This window comes from Vicugna pacos, chromosome 16, assembly GCF_048564905.1.
Source record: "Vicugna pacos chromosome 16, VicPac4, whole genome shotgun sequence".
Classification (NCBI taxonomy): Eukaryota; Metazoa; Chordata; class Mammalia; order Artiodactyla; family Camelidae; genus Vicugna; species Vicugna pacos.
Window position 1 is genome coordinate 17483546 of NC_133002.1, and position 17910 is coordinate 17501455.

A 17910-nucleotide genomic window follows, 5' to 3' on the forward strand; every position below is an offset into this window, starting at 1 on the left:
AGCTGTGTGCCAAGAGCACTCAGGGAAGCCAGTCTCCCTCCTTCTGACCCCCTGTGGAGCCTGACGGAGTGCCCCCGAGGCAGAGCCCACTGCCCTGCACAGGCAGGTAGGTACACACAAGCATCTTGTCTGCCCTGTGCGCTGGCCCTCGGATGAAGGCGGCTCCTTGGTGTACATGGGGTGGAGGAGGAAAAGCCAGAGGGCCCTGGCACAGCGGTGGGGCCTCAGCTCAAGTGCCCCAAGCCCTCCCCAGGCCTCACCTGCCATCTGTGGTGACAAGTGAGCCCAGCCACCGTTCCTGTGGGGACAGACACACCTGCTGCCCTACCTGTGCACGTCAGGGAGCCTGCCTTCAACTTGTGGGGTCACGTTTCTCTGCCACCCCACAAGGCTGGCTGAAGGGCTCCGGGCAGCACCTCCCATCCCAGGAAGCACAGGGGCTCCAGGGGTCAGGCTTCCGGGAAGAAACGAGACCCTAGCCAGTCTGTTCCTGTGACTATAGCAACACGTCACCTCCAGGAACCGTGTAACATTCTTGCTCCACAGAATCCACTTTTCCACTGAAATCCATCTCCTCCAGGCTGAGCCCCAGCCCCTCCAGCGAGATTACAGAACTGGAACATTGCATATAAGAGCCCAGTGTGTCCTACAGATGCTTAAGTTTTTGCTTTTATTCTTGTTCACAGTTCTCGAGGCATAGCTTTGCTTCAGGAGGAAGGATACCAGAGACAGGAGATAAGCCCAGGAGGGGAGGCAGGCCCCTCCCCAGCCCCCTCCCCTGCCAGGCCTCAGGGCGAGCACAGGGTCAGCTAGCGAAGCTGGTATTGGCACCGCAGGGCGGGCCCAGCAGGGCCAGGGGACACCCTCCGCTCGGGGCCCAGTGGGCGGCACAGAGAACTTCAGCTCAGGACTTGTGCAGCCGTGGCAGCGGGGGGGGGGCGCGGGGAGGCCTTCCCTGAGGTGTGACGTGAGAGCCCCCGCTCCAGCTACAGAGCTGGGCCAGCAAACCGGACACACGTGGCCTTTAAATCAGACGAAAGCTGCATTCCGCGGGTTCTAGGCAACTCCGGTCCTTGGGGGACGAAACACGCACAGCGTCCACCGAGGCTGGCACCCGAGGAAAGCAGGACTCCCTCTGGACAGAAAATCAGCGTGGCCTTATCCCGTGCCTAGGACAGTAGGAGCTTTGTTCTGTCTGTGGATTCCCTGCTGGTGATGAGGCCTCAGGGTCGGCCCCAAGGCCGGGTCGGGGCAAGTGGGGGCCCCGCTCAGGCCTCCCACAACATGAGCTAAGCCATCCTCTGGCTAAAAACAGAAAGGTGCTCTGGAACCCCTGGAGGGAGCATGTGCAGCTCACCAGCGTTCGTGCCCCACGCCACCCCAGAGCAGCCCCTCGGGGGCCTGCAGGCCACAGTACAGGGCGTAGCCCAGGTCCTCGACTTCCTCCTCCCGCAGGCCGCCCAGCAGGTTCACGCCGGGGTTGAAGTGGCAGGGCAGGCTGGCCTGCTCCAGGCTGCCAATGAGCAGCTCCAGGGCCTGCAGGAAGCGCTCCCCCAGGGCCTCCTCAGCCCAGTCCGCCTCCTCCTCCCCTAGGCGTAGAACCACCTGGGTCAGGTGGCTGCGACCCAGACGCCACAGGACAGAGTGGCCGCGGCAGACACCGCAAAGCAACAGCAGTAGCCGCCGGCGGGTCCCAGTGTCACCAGCATCCAGGGCCCGCAGCCTGGCGGCCTCCGCCGGGTACAAGTCCTGCAGCCAGAGGTTCCCCGCCAGCCCCTCCAGGGGCCAGGCCAGCAGGAGGCGGTCTCCGGCCTGGGCCCCGGTGACGGCCAGGAGCACAGCCACGGTGAGCTCCAGGCGCTCGTGCTGCACCTCAAGCAGCAGCTCCTCCGAGGCCACGCGGGGCCGAATCAGGCACCCGAGCAGGCTGCCAATGGCCGGCCAGTTGACGGAGGCGGTCAGGGCCTTGCGGAGCAGCTCCAGCAGCACCCGGGAGGAGAGGTAGCCGCCTACCAGGAAGCGGTCCCAGGGGCTGCTCCCCCGGGGGTGGAACTCCAGCTGAGTCCTGCGCACCGCCCAGCAGCGAGGGTCCCTGGCCACAGTGTCCGTGCCAGGCACCAGGCTCCACAGGCCTGGCTCCAGGGCCAGGGGCACCAGGAGGCGCACAGGGTCGGCAGCCCCCGCCTGCAGCCCATCAAAGAGTGGCCCGCCGGGCACGACTGCCCCAAAGGGCAGTGCGGGGAACTTGCTTCGCAGGTAGGCCTGCAGCTCCAGAGCAACATCGCCAGCCAGCTGTTTGGCCAGAGCCACATGGGCCACAGGGATGGTCACATGGTCCTGCTCAAATGCCAGCAGCTTCTCCTGGAACGTCAGGCACGGCGGTGCTGGGGAGCTGAGCCGAGGCGCCCCTGGAGCATCTGCACCTGCGGGCCCCGCTGGGAGGAAGGGGCCGGGGACCAGGTCAGGGGCTGTCACCAGCCAAGAGAGCTCTGCCCAGTTACTAGCTGCGTCCCTCCCTGGTAATGACACCTGAGAAGGCCCTTAGCCAGGTCCTCACGGACAGCAGGGCTCTGAGGCCGAGCCTGCTTCACAGAGGGTGGGAGACAGGCTCCAGGTCTTGTGTCCCCATCTGAGGTCCCCCCACCATCAGAATGCTGCCACCCCCCATGGCCCACACATCCTGGTGGCCTCAGTGCCACCCAAGAGGTAGAAAAACAGAGAAACATGACACCATTAAACATGCAGGAACCTGCGTGGTCACGCTGTCGGTCAGTGGCAGAGCCTGGGCCGCATCTCCTGAATGTGACCACCAAAGGGGGGCTCATCCAGGGCAGAGGAGGAGTGCGGCTCACCTGGGGCGGAGGGTGAGCGGGCCGGGAGCGGCGTGGGCTGGCTGAGGGCAGCAGGTGGGGGCCGCGGCTGCAGGCGTGGCGTGGCCTTGAGCAGGCTCAGTTCCTTCCAGCTGTCCTCCAGGCATGTGGCGTCCCCCTTGACATCATCCTCGTCCCGAGAGCTGGTGGCCCTGTCGATGAGCTGCAGACAGAGGGACACGGACAAGAGCGTCTAAAACCTGGGTGGCCACAGCAAAGCCAAGGGCAGAGCAAACCAGGCCACTGGGGTGGAGGCAGCTGCAGCCTCGGGTAGCCCCACTACCCCTGGCCCTGCTTGGGGAGCCCCAGGGTCCCCAGGCCACCCCAGCCTTACCCGTTTCACAGCCAGGGTGGCGATGCCCAGCACGGCAGCCCCGCCCACACCCAGCACCAGGCGGGCGTTGGCCAGGAGAAAGTCCACAGCGCCACCCAGCACCTCACCATCCCGCCGCTTGCCCCGATTCTGGGAGAGCTCCGCCATGGTGGATCCAGCTGCAAGAGAGCCAGGATGCAGGGACCACTCAGCGAGGGGGCGGCCAGCAGGGCAGCAGGGCAGGCACTCTGGCTGTCGTCCTGCTGGGGTCAGAGTTGAGCCCACGAGGGGGCTTCCTGAGAATTTCTCGGGAGAAAGGGACCCCTTTCAGGGTTTCCTGGGAGGAGGTTGGGAGCTGCCCAAGCCCCCTCCCCAAACCTGCAAACAGCCTACCCCCTGGGAGGGCGGGGTCACGGAGAAAGGCCCTCAGATTCATGGCAGTTCAGGGAAAGGGGAGCATCTTCCCCACCCCACCCTCCAAGACCTCTGATACCACCAAAGCCCGTGAGGTGGGTCTTACCGTCACCAAAGCCCGTTTGACAAAGAAACAGGCTGCTTGGCCACACAGCGAGTGGCAGGGACTGCAGACCCTCACCCACACACACGGCCAGGCCCCAGGGGCAGCCCCCATTCTGGGTCCTAACTGGGGCTGGCACAGCAGGAGGAAACCAAGGCCCGGAGAAGACTGCGGCTTGGGGTCCTATGCAGCCTGCCCCAGATAGCCTGTCATACCTTTGGGGGGACCCTGGTAAAGCTCAAGAGGCCACAGTTACCCCCCCAAATCTCAGCAGCCCCCAGAGGCAGAGCTACCAAGTCAGAGGACAGAACAAGGGCGATGGCCCAGGCTGCCCAGGGGGCGGGAGCTGGCTGTCGACAGGTATGTGCCAGACCAGGCTGAAGGCTCTGCTGGGGGAGCGGCAAAGTGTCCCTAAAGACACCAAGCAGGGCTGGCCCACTGCCTTGGACAGGGGCCTCTCGGGCCTGGGACAGTGGTGGGAGGGGAGCCATCCTCAGCTGCCAGGAATCCAGACAACAGAGGGCAAACTAAGGGCCCAAAACCCCACTGTTTGCTCGCCTACAAAACAGCACAGGTGTGGTGAGAAAGGTTAAAGGGGGGAGCCCAGAAGTGTGGGGCTGGGAGGACAGGCATCTCTGCCAGGGACCGTGGGCCAGGCCCAGCCCTGGGTTTATCCAGGGGACTGCTGCTCTCAGATCCTAGGCGCTGAGGGGGTGTGTGACTAAGGGACAAGCCCAGGGGACCAGTCAGGTGGCCAGGCAGGACTGTCTCACTGAGGACACGCAAATGACCCTGAGCTCAGAGCCAACTCAGCTCCAAGGACTTCTGCCTGCCCTGCTGCAGCGGGTGCCTCAGCCTGCTTGCCAGGTGAGGCCTGCAGCCCGGCACCGCCGCCCGCTCCCGGGCTAAAAATAGGAAAGAGGGCCAGGGGGTGACCCAGCACGGCCCTGTGGCCGGCTTCCTCGTCCGGGATCAGTATTGCCACCCGCCTCCAAACTGTAAAGCGCTCGAAGACCCCACCTGTCTGACCGGGGACGCCGCCCAGCCTCCGGGTCGCGCAGACCCCAGCCCGGGAAGAGGAGAGGGCGCAGCTGGGCCTCCCCTCCTCCTCCAAGCCGCGGCCAGCGAAGGAATCGGGGCCCTGGGGACGCCGGGATGGACCCAAGACCGGCCCCGAGCTCGGTCCTTCCCCAGTGCCCCCTTTCCGGGCCGGCGCCGCGCGCCCGGCGGAGGCCACGCCCCCGCGCTCCGGCCGTACCTACGTCGCGGCTTCGGCGCACCGGCCGGCGGACGCAAGGGGCCCGCTAAGGCCGCGCACCCCGGGGCCGTCTGGGAATGTAACGTGGAGGACTCGGGAACCGAACGCCGAGGCCCGGGGGGCGGGCTCGGGCCCGGCGCTCGCTGACCGGCAGGCGCTGGCTCCAATCGGAGCGCTCGAGGTGCCTTCCCACGTGCCTCCCTGCCGCGCGCTCGGCCAGTGGCGACGGCGCGCTCCTCGGGGGTGGTGCTCCCCGGCGCGCTCTGCCTTAAAGGCGCAGGTCTGCGCTGCGCGCTCGGCCGGCGGGAAGGCGAGCTTCCTCCGGGTCCCTTGGTCACTGTGGCCTGCGGCCGCTTACCATGAAAGGGACACGGGCCCCGTCACCCACTGCGACCGCCCTCTAGGGTGACGAGCGGGCATGTAACCGCGCACCCGGCATCCGAGCAAGGACGCCGAGGAGCTTGGGCTGCGCCCCGGGGAGCGTCTCACCGGAGGGAGGGCCCGCGGCTCCCGCACGAAGACCCGGGCGTCCTACTGCCGCTGCCGCCGAGCGCCCGGGTCGGGGTCCAGAACCACCGGGGTCCCGCGCACCGGCCGGCGGAGGGGACAGCGCCCGCGAGCCAAGAAGGCGGTGCGCTCATCCGCCAGGGCGCGTCCCGAGCCGGGGGCCGAGGGGCGGGGCCGCGCTCTCCCCGCCCCGCCGACTCCGCGGTCCCCGCCCTTCGCGCCCCGCCTCGCCGGCCGCCCGCTCCCCGCTCCCGGCAGCCGAGCGCCGCCATGGAGGCCACCGGGGTGTTGCCGTTCGTGCGCGGCGTGGACCTCAGCGGCAACGACTTCAAGGTGAGCCTCGGGGAGGCGGCTGGGCCTCCCCCGGCGGGCCCTCCGCTTCCGGCGCGCCCGGGACCGCGGACGGGCTCTCGCGGGCCCGGCCCCGCCCCGATCCGACCCCCGAGGCCTCCGCCCGGCGTCCGCGGCTAGGACCTAGGCCGGGCGGGGCCGGCGCGCGCTGGGTCCTAGCCGCGCCGGTGTGCGCGGGGAGCCACCACCGGGCCCGGCGCTGGCTCCGGGCCCCGCCCGGTCGGCGGGTGGCCGGGGCCGGCGAGCTTGTGCTCCCTCCTTCCCAGCTCCCCGTCCCCGCCCCTGTGAGGTCGCACGCCCAAGCCAGGCCCTGACTCACGGCCGCCCCGCCGTCACTGCCCTGCCCCCGCCCCGCCACCCCCACCCTGTGTGGTCTTGGGCAAGTCACTTCCCCTCTCCCCGCCTCGTTTTCTCATCCGGTGAAGGGACTTAGAATTAGCCGTCTGGGAGGCGTGTTGCTGGGGAGAGTGTCGGGCCGGTGTGAGAGGCCCCGGCTGGTAGCTGTCTGAGCAGCTGCAGGACTGATGGACCAGGACCACAAAGAAACCGAGCCCAGCCTTGCATCCAGCGGTGGGGGTGGACACCACACGGTTCTAGAGAAGTAGGAATGAGGTGGGCAGTGCTGGTGACAACAGGAGGCTGGGCAGGAGTGGAGGTGATAGTTGACCTGGTTCCGAGAGGGTCATCCTGGACTACAGGGTGGGAGAGTGAGCAGAATCTAGCTGAGGTCAGTGTAGCGTCAGTCTGGGTCTGCAGGGTCCAGCAGCCCAGGCTTTGGCTGGGGTCAGGAGTCGGGCCAGGGCCGAGGAGACAGGCAGGTGTTCCTAACTACCCACGCAAGCAGACTTGACCCTATGCCCAGGCAGCTACACTGCTCTGCTCTGCTCCCATCTGAACTCCCTGACTGGGGTCCCTGTGTGTCCTCTCCAAGCTGGGAGGGCCTGAGTCACCAGCGGGAATGTGGCCATCGAGGGAAGGGGATAGCAGCCAAGGGCACTGAAGGTGCATTCCCCCTAGGCTCCCTGACACAAGCTGTAGGGGTGCTGGGCAGGCACTTGTGAGTGGAGAAAGAGTCTGTGAGTCGGCTAACAGACAAGGCTGGGCCTGTGCGGGGCTTGAGGAGCTGGGCCTCACACGGGGGAGTGGACCTGGCCTCTTACAGCTGTGCTGATGGCAGAGTGGGGGCACGGTTGGGCCTGGACAGAGGCTGAGGGCTGCCCCTAACTGAGACCACCAAGGCAGGGCCTGGATGCCAGGCAGAGGTATTTGAGCTGAGCCAACCGCACAGCTGGGTGTGTGGGTGTGCCCTGGGGCTGAGAATCCGACCAGAGACAGCACTGAGGTTCAGCATCCGCCCTGATCACAAGTTGGTCGTCACAACACTTTTGTCGTCGGGGGCTTTTACTAGCTCCATTCTAGAAGTGAGGAAATTGAGGCACAGAGTGGCAAAGTGACTTGTCCGGGGTCACACAGCTGGTGAGAGGTGGTTGTCTTGCTTCCCAAAGGCTCCCATGGGCAGTGGGAGCCACAGAGGGTGGTAGAGCAGGAGTGCCCCTTACCAGACCAGCCTCACCATGATGTTCCCCCCAAGGGTGGCTACTTCCCTGAGAATGTCAAGGCCATGACCAGTCTGCGATGGCTGAAGCTAAACCGCACTGGCCTCTGCTACCTGCCAGAGGAGTTGGCCGCCCTGCAGAAGCTGGTAAGAAGTTCTGGGCAAACGGGGAGGGGCTCTGTGGGTGGGGCTGGCTGGGTGGGCAGAGCTTGTGCAAAAGGCAGAGACACAGAAGAGGCTGCTGGCTGCCACAGGCAGAGCTGGTGGAGAGGGAGTGAGCACCCTATGCCAGGACGTGTGCAAGGAGGGAACCTGCAGCAGTGGACAGGGCCTGTGCGGCGAGGGCCCCCTGGATGGGGCACAGTTGTGGTGGCAGGTGGGGGCCCTGTCGATACATCCACCCCAACTGCGCTGAGTCTCTGCTCCCCTGTCCCCGCCCAGGAGCACTTGTCTGTGAGCCACAACAGCCTGACCACACTTCACGGGGAGCTGTCCAGCCTGCCATCGCTGCGGGTGAGTGCCGCCTGAGGCCACGGAAATCAGGGCATGGTGTGGGGGTAGGACCAGACTCCAGGCTCGGCCGGCCCCTCTGTCCACCCCACATCAGGCTCAGCGGTCTGCTCCTAAAGGGGCGAGAACGCAGTAATGCCCTGGATTAAGTAACCCATGGGGGAAAAAGGTTAAAAAGTCCAAAATTCCACCTATCTTGAACGACAGTTATAGTAACAGCTGACACCAGCTAAACGCTGTTCTGTCTGTTCTGTGATTTTTTCATGTTATCGTGGTTTTCACCGAGTTTGCAGATGAGGACACTTGGCCACGGAGGCAGGTCACCTGCCTGAGGTCACACAGCCAGGCAGTGGCAGAGCTGTGGTAGGGTGAGGTTTGGCTGGGAGGGGAGGTAATCAGGGTAGTCCACTCACCCCTCTGTTCTCCGTGGAGCTCTAACGTCCCCGAACATCAGGTCCCCCCAGTTCCTTCAGGCCTCAGTGGGAGTCATTGCCATCCAGGGCTGAGCCCTGAGATGTTAAGGGCACAGCCTCTGGGCTCAAGCTGTCCAAGTTCAGATCTGAGCTCTGCCACTTCCTGGCTGTATGACCCCTTCTGCTTTGTGAGACGGTCCAGCGCTGACCACGGTGACACGGTGAAGTGGCACCACCAACTCTGGTGCTGAGGGAGCAGCAGTGGTGGCCCCTGTTACTTCTGTTGTCACTCAGGGTCATGGCACTGTTCCCTGGCCTGTCCCTTCCCCCTCAGCCGTCCTGCATAAACTTCCTGCACTTCTGAAGCCTCCCTGAGGGCAGAGGAAACAGCTTTGTTCTCGGTTCACACTCTGATTTTTCTTCTGTTTGAAACTCTGACCCAGAGTCACCTCTATCTCGCCCTTCGGATTTGGAAGAGAGAGGGACTACTCCATCAGAAGAGCTTCCCTGGGGCCCCTGTGCTGGGCTCTGGGGCACACTTGAGTTGGGCTTTGGGTTGTGAATAGGAGCTTGCCAGGTGAAGGGACTGTGAGCAAAGGCCAGGGTGGGAGACCCCTCAGGCCTGGCCTTTGGTGGGCTCCAGTGCGGAGGTGTCCCACCCAGGTTTCTGCTTTTCCTGGGGTGGAAGCCAGGAATCACGGACTCTCGTGGTCTATCCCCAGGCCGTCGTGGCTCGGGCCAACAAGCTGAAGAATTCCGGAGTCCCTGATGACATATTCAAGCTGGATGATCTCTCAGTCCTGGTGAGTAGTTACCCACCACCTGGCCCTTGTGCCGGCCCCACTATCCAGTCCCCACCTGCTACGCTGGTCCCCAGGGCCCTGTCATCCTATTTTCCAGTGAGGGAAACTTGAGACTTCGGGTGGGCAGTGCCTCGCCCGATGTCACTTGTGGAGTCAGATCCCTGGCCGAGGCTTCCTTCCTCCCAGAGTCCTGCTGTCTCCCTTTAGCCCTGAAACCCCCTCACCGACTTCCCTCTCAGCCCCTATCCTGATCCGCCAGCCTGGCAGAGGCCTGGCGGGGTGGGGCCAGCCCCAACAGCCTTGACCCCCCTCGCCCCTCTACCCAGGACTTGAGCTACAACCAGCTGACCGAGTGCCCGCGGGAGCTGGAGAACGCCAAGAACATGCTGGTGCTGAACCTCAGCCACAACAGGTGGGGGGCGGGGCGGGGTGGTCTGGGGGGAGGGGCGGTCCTGGGGGGTGCGGCCTTGACCCGGAGGTCCCTCCCTTCCACCTGCAGCATCGACGCCATCCCCAACCAGCTCTTCATCAACCTCACCGACCTGCTGTACCTGGACCTCAGCGAAAACCGTCTGGAGAGCCTCCCCCCGCAGATGCGCCGCCTGGTGCACCTGCAGACGCTTGTGCTCAATGGGAACCCGCTGCTGCACGCCCAGCTCCGGTGGGCGCCGCCTGCCCGCTCTGCACAGCCGGCCCTGGGGCCCCAGCCTTCCTCAGTGTCAACCCCCTCACCCTCGTGCCTGTCTGCATGACCCACGGCCGCCCTGTCCCCAGCCAGTAGGCCCCCTTGGTCCCAGCTCTCTGCCTGCCCCTGACCTGACCGCCATGTCTCCTGCAGGCAGCTCCCAGCCCTGACGGCCCTGCAGACCCTGCACCTGAGGAACACCCAGCGCACCCTGGGCAACCTGCCCACCAGCTTGGAGGGCCTGAGCAACCTCGCAGGTCGGCAGGCCCTTTGCTTCCTTGTGGAGGGAGGGCTGACCCTGCTTCCCTGGGCACCTCCGGGGGAGGAAGGTGTGATTGTGTCCTGACCCCCGTCATTACATGACAGCTGGCTCAGGGAGGCTGAGTCATTCGCCTAAGGCCACAAAGCCTGGGGGTAGGGGAGTTGGGGTTCACGCAGGCCTGGCTGCCCTGGAATCTGCCACGGGGAGCCAGCTGATGCCCCCACCCTGCATCCAGACGTGGACCTGTCCTGCAACGGCCTGACGCGGGTGCCCGAGTGCCTGTATACCCTCCCCAGCCTGCGTCGTGTGAACCTCAGCAGCAACCAGCTCGAGGAGCTGCCCCTGGGCGCCGGCCAGTGGGTGCACGTGGAGACCCTGAACCTGGCCCGCAACCGGCTTGCCTCGCTGCCCGTGCGTCAGTTGGCGCGTCCCGTCCCTGGTGGGCGGGGAGGCCGCAGGGCCGCCCGCCCCCACCCCTGACCCCGCTCCTGCCTGTGCCCCTCCAGTCGGCGCTCTGCAAGCTGACCAAGCTGAAGAGGCTATACCTGAACTCCAACAAGCTGGACTTCGATGGGCTGCCCTCGGGCATCGGCAAGCTGTCCAGCCTAGAGGAGTTCATGGCTGCCAACAACAACCTGGAGCTGATCCCTGAAAGTCTCTGCAGGTGCCGGGGCAAGGCTGGGTCAGGCGCACCACACTGGGGACCCAGGATGCTAGCCTGGCCCTCCGCCACCCCGAGGCCTTGGGTGCCAGACTGTACAGTCGTGAGGAGTTAAGCTGGCTTTGTGGATGAAGACCGCGGGCCTGTGCCAGTGGGTCCCGGCTTGGGTTCCCCAGAGCACCCTTTGAGGGGATACCAACAGGGATGAGGCCGGCAGGGCTCCACCACTCCCATCCCCTAGGGTCGTCCCCCGGCACTGAGAACAGAGCACCCCTGGCAACTTCCAAGCTAATTTGAGGACAGTATGTTTTTTGATGTTCTCTCGTTCACATCCAGCACCTTTAAATCTCAGACGGCCACTTTGAAAGGCCTTGTGGAATCCACGAGGAGACTCATGGTCACTTAGCTGCAAGTGGCCTCTGGCTCCCCCTGCCTCCACCTCTCCTGCCTCCCCAGTGCCTTAGAACCAGCTAGTTTCCTAACTAACTGGCTTGCTCAGCCCCTCTGGTGCTACCTGTCTCCCCAACCCCAGCCTGGAAGTCCTGAGGCCCCTATCTTGCGCCTCCCTGAGGCCCGGCTGTGTCCTCACAGGTGCACGAAGCTGAGGAAGCTCGTCCTGAACAGGAACCGTCTGGTGACCCTCCCGGAGGCCATCCACTTCCTGACAGAGATCGAGGTTGGGCAGGCGGCCAGCACGGGGATGGGGGTGTGGGGGTGCCGAGCAAGGGGCTCGGTGGGGGAGCAGCTGGGGCTCCCAGAGGACTGGCAGTGCCGGGGTGGGGAGGGACGAACCACAACCTGTGTCCATATGACACTCGGTAGCATCACTTAAGCCCCACGACCAGCCTTTGAGGTCACACTTCACAGATGGGAAAACCTGAGGTTTCGAGGGCAGCCGCAGGGCTGAGTGAGAGCCCGGCCCCTCGGCCCGGGTGGAAACAGGCTTTGGTGTGGCCAGGCGGTAGGACTCGCACTCAGCGCCAGCTCTGCTCACCCAACGAGGCAGGTCCTGGACGTGCGGGAGAACCCCAGCCTCGTCATGCCTCCCAAGCCCGCCGACCGCGCTGCCGAGTGGTACAACATCGACTTCTCGCTGCAGAACCAGCTGCGGCTGGCGGGGGCCTCTCCAGCCACGGTGGCAGCGGCAGCAGCTGGTGAGCACGGGAGGGTCTGGCCTGGGAGCGGGGGCCCCTCTCTGGGCCTCGACTCCCCACCTGTAAACTGGGGGGACGTGCTCTCTGGATGGGGCAGGTGACTGGGGGTGGGCCTGGTTGGTGGGAGACCCACAGGGCCGGCTCAGCCAGGGCTCAGCTGCTCGCCCCTCCCCTGCAGCAGGGAGTGGGCCCAAGGATGCCCTGGCTCGCAAGACGCGGCTCCGGAGGCGCAAGGACTCGGCCCAGGATGACCAGGCCAAGCAGGTGCTGAAGGGCATGTCAGACGTGGCCCAGGAGAAGAACAAAAAGCAGGAGGTGAGTCGGGCCGGGGCAGGGCAGGCAGCCCGGGCTCTGCGCCACAGTGTGCCCCCGGCCTTGAGGGCCAGGGGCCCTGGGTGGCAGACCAGCCTGAGAGGCTGCGTGGTTAAGCCAGCGTTGTGCCTGTGACCCCAGGAAGGCGGCGACACCCGAGCACCCGGGAGCAAGGTGCGGCGCTGGGACCAGGGCCTGGAGAAGCCGCGCCTGGACTACTCGGAGTTCTTCACGGAGGACGTGGGCCAGCTGCCTGGCCTGACAATCTGGCAGATCGAGAACTTTGTGCCCGTGCTGGTGGAGGAAGCCCTCCACGGCAAGTTCTACGAGGCAGACTGCTACATTGTGCTCAAGGTGAGGCCAGGACGCTGATGGGGGCTGTGCGGCCCCAGGGACCCTCTTTTGGGCAGCTGAGAATCCCCTACTCATGGTTGTGTCCTTGGAAGTGGGTAGGAGGTGAGGGCTGTGCAGGGGATGTGGCCTGGCAAGGGCTGACTCCACTGTGCCCTGGTCTCCAGACGTTTCTGGACGACAGCGGTTCTCTGAACTGGGAGATCTACTACTGGATCGGTGGGGAGGCCACGCTCGATAAGAAGGCTTGCTCTGCTATCCACGCTGTCAACTTGCGCAACTACCTGGGTGCAGAGTGCCGCACGGTGCGGGAGGAGATGGGCGACGAGAGCGAGGAGTTCCTACAGGTGTCCAGACCTGGGCAAGGGGCCGGACCTGAGGGGGGAGCCTGGAGGCCATGGGCGGGGCTAAGGAGGAATGGGGCGGGGCTGGAGGGGCGGGGCTAGTGGGGATGTGTCAGCGTGTGAGCTCAGGTGGCAGGGGAGTGAGATGAGGCCACAGGTTGGGGTGGGGCTGGGGTCAGCCAGACTAGGATACAGACTATTTTGGGAGCTGGGAGCTGGAAGCCAGGTCAGTGGGGGTGTGGCCAGGAGACACGGGGAGCTGGGACCAATAGCTGTCAGGGGGTGTCCCAGCAACTGGACACTGAGGACGCGGGCCCAGGACTGGGGCTGGAGTCCAGTGAACTGGGCTAGTGCACGACGCTGGCCTGCCCACCAAAGGTTCCACGTAGACACCTATACATACGAGACTTCAGGCACATTCATCTGTCCTTTCTCATAAGCCAGCTCGCTCTGTCCCCCGATACGTGCGTTGTAAACGTGCAGCGTCCTGCACACGGGCATACGTTCACGGCTGCATACATCTAGCGCCCTACGTGGGCTTAACGTCTGTAGACACAGACCTTATGTTTACCACCACCATGGACCCACCTGTGCAGAGCCCCGCCCCCTGACAGGTGGTACTTGGCGAGGGGAGGGGGCAGCTCAGTGAAGGAGCACGCCCTGGCACACTCACAGGTGTTTGACAGCGACATCTCCTACATCGAGGGCGGGACAGCCAGTGGCTTCTACACTGTGGAGGACACGCACTATGTCACCAGGTGAGGGGGTGTGGCTGGGGCACCGACGTGGACACAGCTGGGAGAGACGGGAGGAGGGGTGGGGGTAAGCCTGCCCCTTGGTGTCCCCGCAGGATGTACCGCGTGTATGGCAGAAAGAACATCAAGTTGGAGCCCGTGCCCCTCAAGGGGGCCTCCTTGGACCCAAGGTGAGCCCCATGGCGCACGGCGGAGTGCGTGACCCTGAGCCTCCTCCCCACCAGTGGGGGGGCAGGGGCCACAGAGCTTGGCAGGAGGGTTCCTGAGGCCCAGCAAGGGGGCTAGAACCCCACAATGAGGGATTTGGGGTGGGGTCAGGCCTGGGGGTGATCATTGCCCGGCCCATCACAGCCCCTCCCACCCCTCCTGTCCAGGTTTGTTTTCCTGCTGGACCGAGGGCTGGACATCTTTGTGTGGCAGGGGGCCCAGGCCACACTGAATAGCACTACCAAGGCCAGGTGAGATGACTACATCCTGCCCAGACACTGTGGGGTGTTCTGTGTAAAGGAAACTTGTCACCTAAGAAGGGGTGTGGGCTTCACTGAGGCTTTGCGCCCGCCCTCAGGCTCTTTGCAGAGAAAATTAACAAGAATGAGCGAAAAGGGAAGGCAGAGATCTCACAACTGGTACAAGGCCAGGAGCCTCCAGAGTTCTGGGAGGCCCTTGGGGGGGCACCCTCCGAGATCAAGAAGCACGTGCCTGATGATTTCTGGCCACCCCAGCCCAAGCTGTATAAGGTGAGCTGGGGTGCAGGGCTGGCCTGACCTCACCAGCATCAGGATGGGGCTCTGGGCTCCGGGCTCCATCTGGACCTCGGTGGGGAGAGGGTGCCACCTTCTGGGCGGCGACCGGCCTGTGCAGAGGTCCGAGGCTGACTCTGGGGCCCTGGGAACTAGTGAAGGCGGGGCTGGAGAGGGCGCCGAGAAGCGCCTGGGTGCTGGCCAGGGTACTTGGCCTTCATTCTCTTGGTAAAAGGAATATGGGGCATTGTGGGCAGGAAGGGGACGGGAGAGAATCAGTGAGGACCTGGAGGAGGCAGGCAGGGGAGGCATCTTTTGAAAGCCCTTCCACTGCTAGGATCTTCTGAAAAGGACCTTGGGGTGGCGGGAGGACGCGGGTCTGGAGAGGAGCAGGCATTAGACAGCACACCCTGGGGCAGACTGAATTGGGCTGTTGTGGGCGGGGCTCGTTTTCCCTGGCTGACTGCTTTGGTTGAGTCCACCTGTTCCTCCTGCTAGGTGGGTCTGGGCCTGGGCTACCTGGAGCTGCCACAGATCAACTACAAGCTCTCAGTGGAACATAAGATACGGCCCAAGGTGGAGCTGATGCCTGGGATGCGGCTGGTGAGACACACAGGGAGGAGGGCCTGGGGGCTGGGGTCCCTCCTTCATGGCCCTGGCCTTGACCTCTAGTCCCTGGGGCCCCGCAGCTGCAGAGCCTTCTGGACACGCGCTGCGTGTACATCCTGGACTGTTGGTCCGATGTGTTCATCTGGCTGGGCCGCAAGTCCCCGCGCCTGGTGCGGGCTGCTGCCCTCAAGCTGGGCCAGGAGCTGTGCGGGATGCTGCACCGGCCACGCCACGCCACGGTCAGCCGCAGCCTGGAGGGCACAGAGGCACAGGTGTGCGGTGTGGCCCAGGCTGCACAGACTGCCCCCGGAGGTCTCCTGCAGGCGCCTTGTCCGTATGGGGATGACCGCCCTACACCTGTTCCAAACTGGTGCCCAGGCCCTGACCCCTGGGTGACGGCCCCTCCCACTCCAAGGCCCCTGCCCCTCCCACTCCCCCGTTCCCAGGCCCCGCCCCCGCTTCCCTGGGCCTCCCCTGCCTCCTGCAACCCCCACTCTGGCTATGCTTTCTCAGGTATTCAAGGCCAAGTTCAAGAACTGGGACGACGTGTTGACCGTGGACTACACGCGCAACGCTGAGGCTGTGCTGCAGGGCACAGGGCTCTCGGGGAAGGTGAAGCGCGATGCCGAGAAGAAAGATCAGATGAAGGCCGACCTCACTGCGCTCTTCCTGCCGCGGCAGCCGCCCATGCCGCTGGCCGAGGTGGGCGCAGGCCGCGGGGCGGGGGCAGCTGGTGGACCCGCCGTGGGAGGGGCTGGGCTAGCTCTGCCCTGATGGACGGGTTCGCACGCAGGCCGAGCAGCTGATGGAGGAGTGGAACGAGGACCTGGACGGCATGGAGGGCTTTGTGCTCGAGGGCAAGAAGTTCGCGCGGTTGCCCGAGGAGGAGTTCGGCCACTTTTACACGCAGGACTGCTACGTCTTTCTCTGCAGGTACCCCTTTCGCTCCCCTCCCTTCCCCTCCCCTCCCCCACTGCTGCTGAGGTCTCAGCCCTGCTCTTGCCCTGTGACCGCACAGGTACTGGGTCCCTGTGGAGTACGAGGAGGAGGAGAAGAAAGAGGAGGAGGAGAAGGCTGGGGCAGAGGGCAAGGAAGGCGAGGAGGCAGCGGCGGAGTCGGAGGAGAAGCAGCCGGAGGAGGACTTCCAGTGCATCGTGTACTTCTGGCAGGGCCGCGAGGCCTCCAACATGGGCTGGCTCACCTTCACCTTCAGCCTGCAGAAGAAGTTCGAGAGCCTGTTCCCGGGGAAGCTGGAGGTGTGCCGGCCACGCCCCCTGCGCTCAGGCCACGCCCCCACAGCCAGGGCCTGGGCGGGGATGCGGGGAGCTGCCCCTGACACTTCCACACCCCCAGGTGGTGCGCATGACACAGCAGCAGGAGAACCCCAAGTTCCTGTCCCATTTCAAGAGGAAGTTCATTATCCACAGAGGAAAGAGGAAGGCGGCCCAGGGCGCCCTGCAGCCGAGCCTGTACCAGATTCGCACCAACGGCAGCGCCCTCTGCACACGGTGCCTGGCTGCGGAGACGGCGGGGGCGGGGCGGGCCCGGGGGCCGTGGGCGGCCTGGCCGCGCGTGCTGACATCGCCCCTCCGCCTCCCCAGGTGCATTCAGATCAACACCGACTCCAGCCTCCTGAACTCTGAGTTTTGCTTCATCCTCAAAGTGAGGTCTGGGTGTGGCCAGGCCCGTGGGTCAGGGTGGGCCTGCAGGCTGGGCCTGACCTGAGCCCCTGCACACACACACAGGTCCCCTTTGAGAGCGAGGACAACCAGGGCATCGTGTATGCGTGGGTGGGCCGGGCGTCGGACCCCGATGAGGCCAAGCTGGCGGAGGACATTCTGAACAGCATGTTTGAGGCCTCCTACAGCAAACAGGTGAGCAGGGCAGGTGGATGGCCTGAGGGACCGTGGAGAGGGCGGCAGGCTCTGGGCTGACAGACCTTTCCCCAGGTCATCAACGAGGGCGAGGAGCCTGAGAACTTCTTCTGGGTGGGCATCGGGGCCCAGAAGCCCTACGACGAGGACGCAGAGTACATGAAGCACACGCGGCTCTTCCGGTGAGGCTGGGGCGCCCCCGCCCTGTCCCCGGTCCTGTCCTGGCCCTGCTGCTGTGACCCTCAGCCTCTTACTCTTGACCCCCAGCTGCTCCAACGAGAAGGGCTACTTCGCAGTGACTGAGAAGTGCTCTGACTTTTGCCAAGATGACCTGGCGGACGACGACATCATGCTCTTGGACAACGGCCGGGAGGTGGGACCCCGCTGACCCCGCCCATTCGGGGAGCTCGCCTGTTTCGATGGGCGTTGAGGCCAGAAGGCGGGGATGTGGCCGAGTTCCCCACGAGACCACCTTCCCTGCTGTCCTCACAGGTCTACATGTGGGTGGGGACCCAGACAAGCCAGGTGGAGATCAAGTTGAGTCTGAAGGCCTGCCAGGTGAGGGGGCGGGGCGGAGCAGGGGCGGGGCCTGGGTGGAGGGCGGGGGCGGGGCCAGCTCACCCCCCTCCTGCCTGCTGCCACCAGGTGTACATCCAGCACATGCGCTCCAAGGAGCATGAGCGTCCCCGCCGCCTGCGCCTAGTGCGCAAGGGCAACGAGCAGCATGCCTTCACCCGCTGCTTCCACGCCTGGGGCGCCTTCCGCCAGGCCCCGGCCTAGGGCGGTGTCTCCAACCCACGCCTTGCCCTGCGGAGGGAGAGGAAGGGCCTGTCTGCCGCCCCGGCCAGCAGTGGCTACCCTGACCAGTGGACCCCCTGCAGTGTGAGCTCACGGATGATGCTCTGCCCGCACCCCCACCAGGGATAAAGCAGATGAGGTTGCCCTTTAAAGAGATATTAAATGCTTTTATTTTCAATATTAAAAATCAGTATTTTTAATATTAAAACCGCTAATTTTAACAAAACGATAGGAAAAAAAACCCCAGGGTATAATCTACAGGGAAACC

The 17910-nt window shown here is 64.7% G+C and overlaps 2 protein-coding genes across 9 annotated transcripts; one reads left to right on the forward strand and one right to left on the reverse strand.

Moving 5' to 3' along the window:
• Positions 1-651: 651 nt before the first annotated feature.
• Positions 652-5580, reverse strand: MIEF2 (mitochondrial elongation factor 2). Of its 7 annotated transcripts, none has more exons than XM_031685940.2 (4): positions 5448-5580; positions 3205-3362; positions 2853-3033; positions 652-2435 (listed from the first exon to the last, which is right to left on the reverse strand). In XM_031685940.2, exons 2-4 carry the CDS (start codon positions 3349-3351, stop codon positions 1354-1356), a joined length of 1410 nt encoding a protein of 469 aa, XP_031541800.1. In that variant the 5' UTR covers positions 3352-3362; positions 5448-5580; the 3' UTR covers positions 652-1353. The 7 variants fall into 7 exon arrangements, with proteins under 7 accessions (XP_031541800.1, XP_072794637.1, XP_072794639.1 ...); XM_072938536.1 differs by having other exon boundaries at positions 3205-3446; positions 5448-5570; XM_072938538.1 differs by having other exon boundaries at positions 3312-3479; positions 5448-5548.
• Positions 5318-17820, forward strand: FLII (FLII actin remodeling protein). 2 transcript variants are annotated; one of them, XM_072938528.1, is made up of 30 exons: positions 5318-5798; positions 7408-7518; positions 7813-7884; positions 9017-9097; positions 9424-9509; positions 9597-9758; positions 9936-10039; positions 10280-10455; positions 10551-10708; positions 11297-11381; positions 11712-11859; positions 12038-12174; positions 12313-12525; positions 12690-12869; positions 13542-13624; positions 13717-13791; positions 13996-14079; positions 14187-14358; positions 14860-14964; positions 15051-15242; positions 15484-15672; positions 15764-15903; positions 15989-16226; positions 16324-16478; positions 16572-16632; positions 16716-16844; positions 16920-17026; positions 17112-17217; positions 17337-17402; positions 17490-17820. In XM_072938528.1, the coding sequence occupies exons 1-30, from the start codon at positions 5736-5738 to the stop codon at positions 17622-17624; spliced, it is 3813 nt and encodes a 1270-aa protein (XP_072794629.1). In that variant the 5' UTR covers positions 5318-5735; the 3' UTR covers positions 17625-17820. The 2 variants fall into 2 exon arrangements, with proteins under 2 accessions (XP_072794629.1, XP_072794630.1); XM_072938529.1 differs by lacking the exon at positions 5318-5798 and adding an exon at positions 6250-6428.
• The last annotated feature ends 90 nt before the right edge of the window (positions 17821-17910 follow it).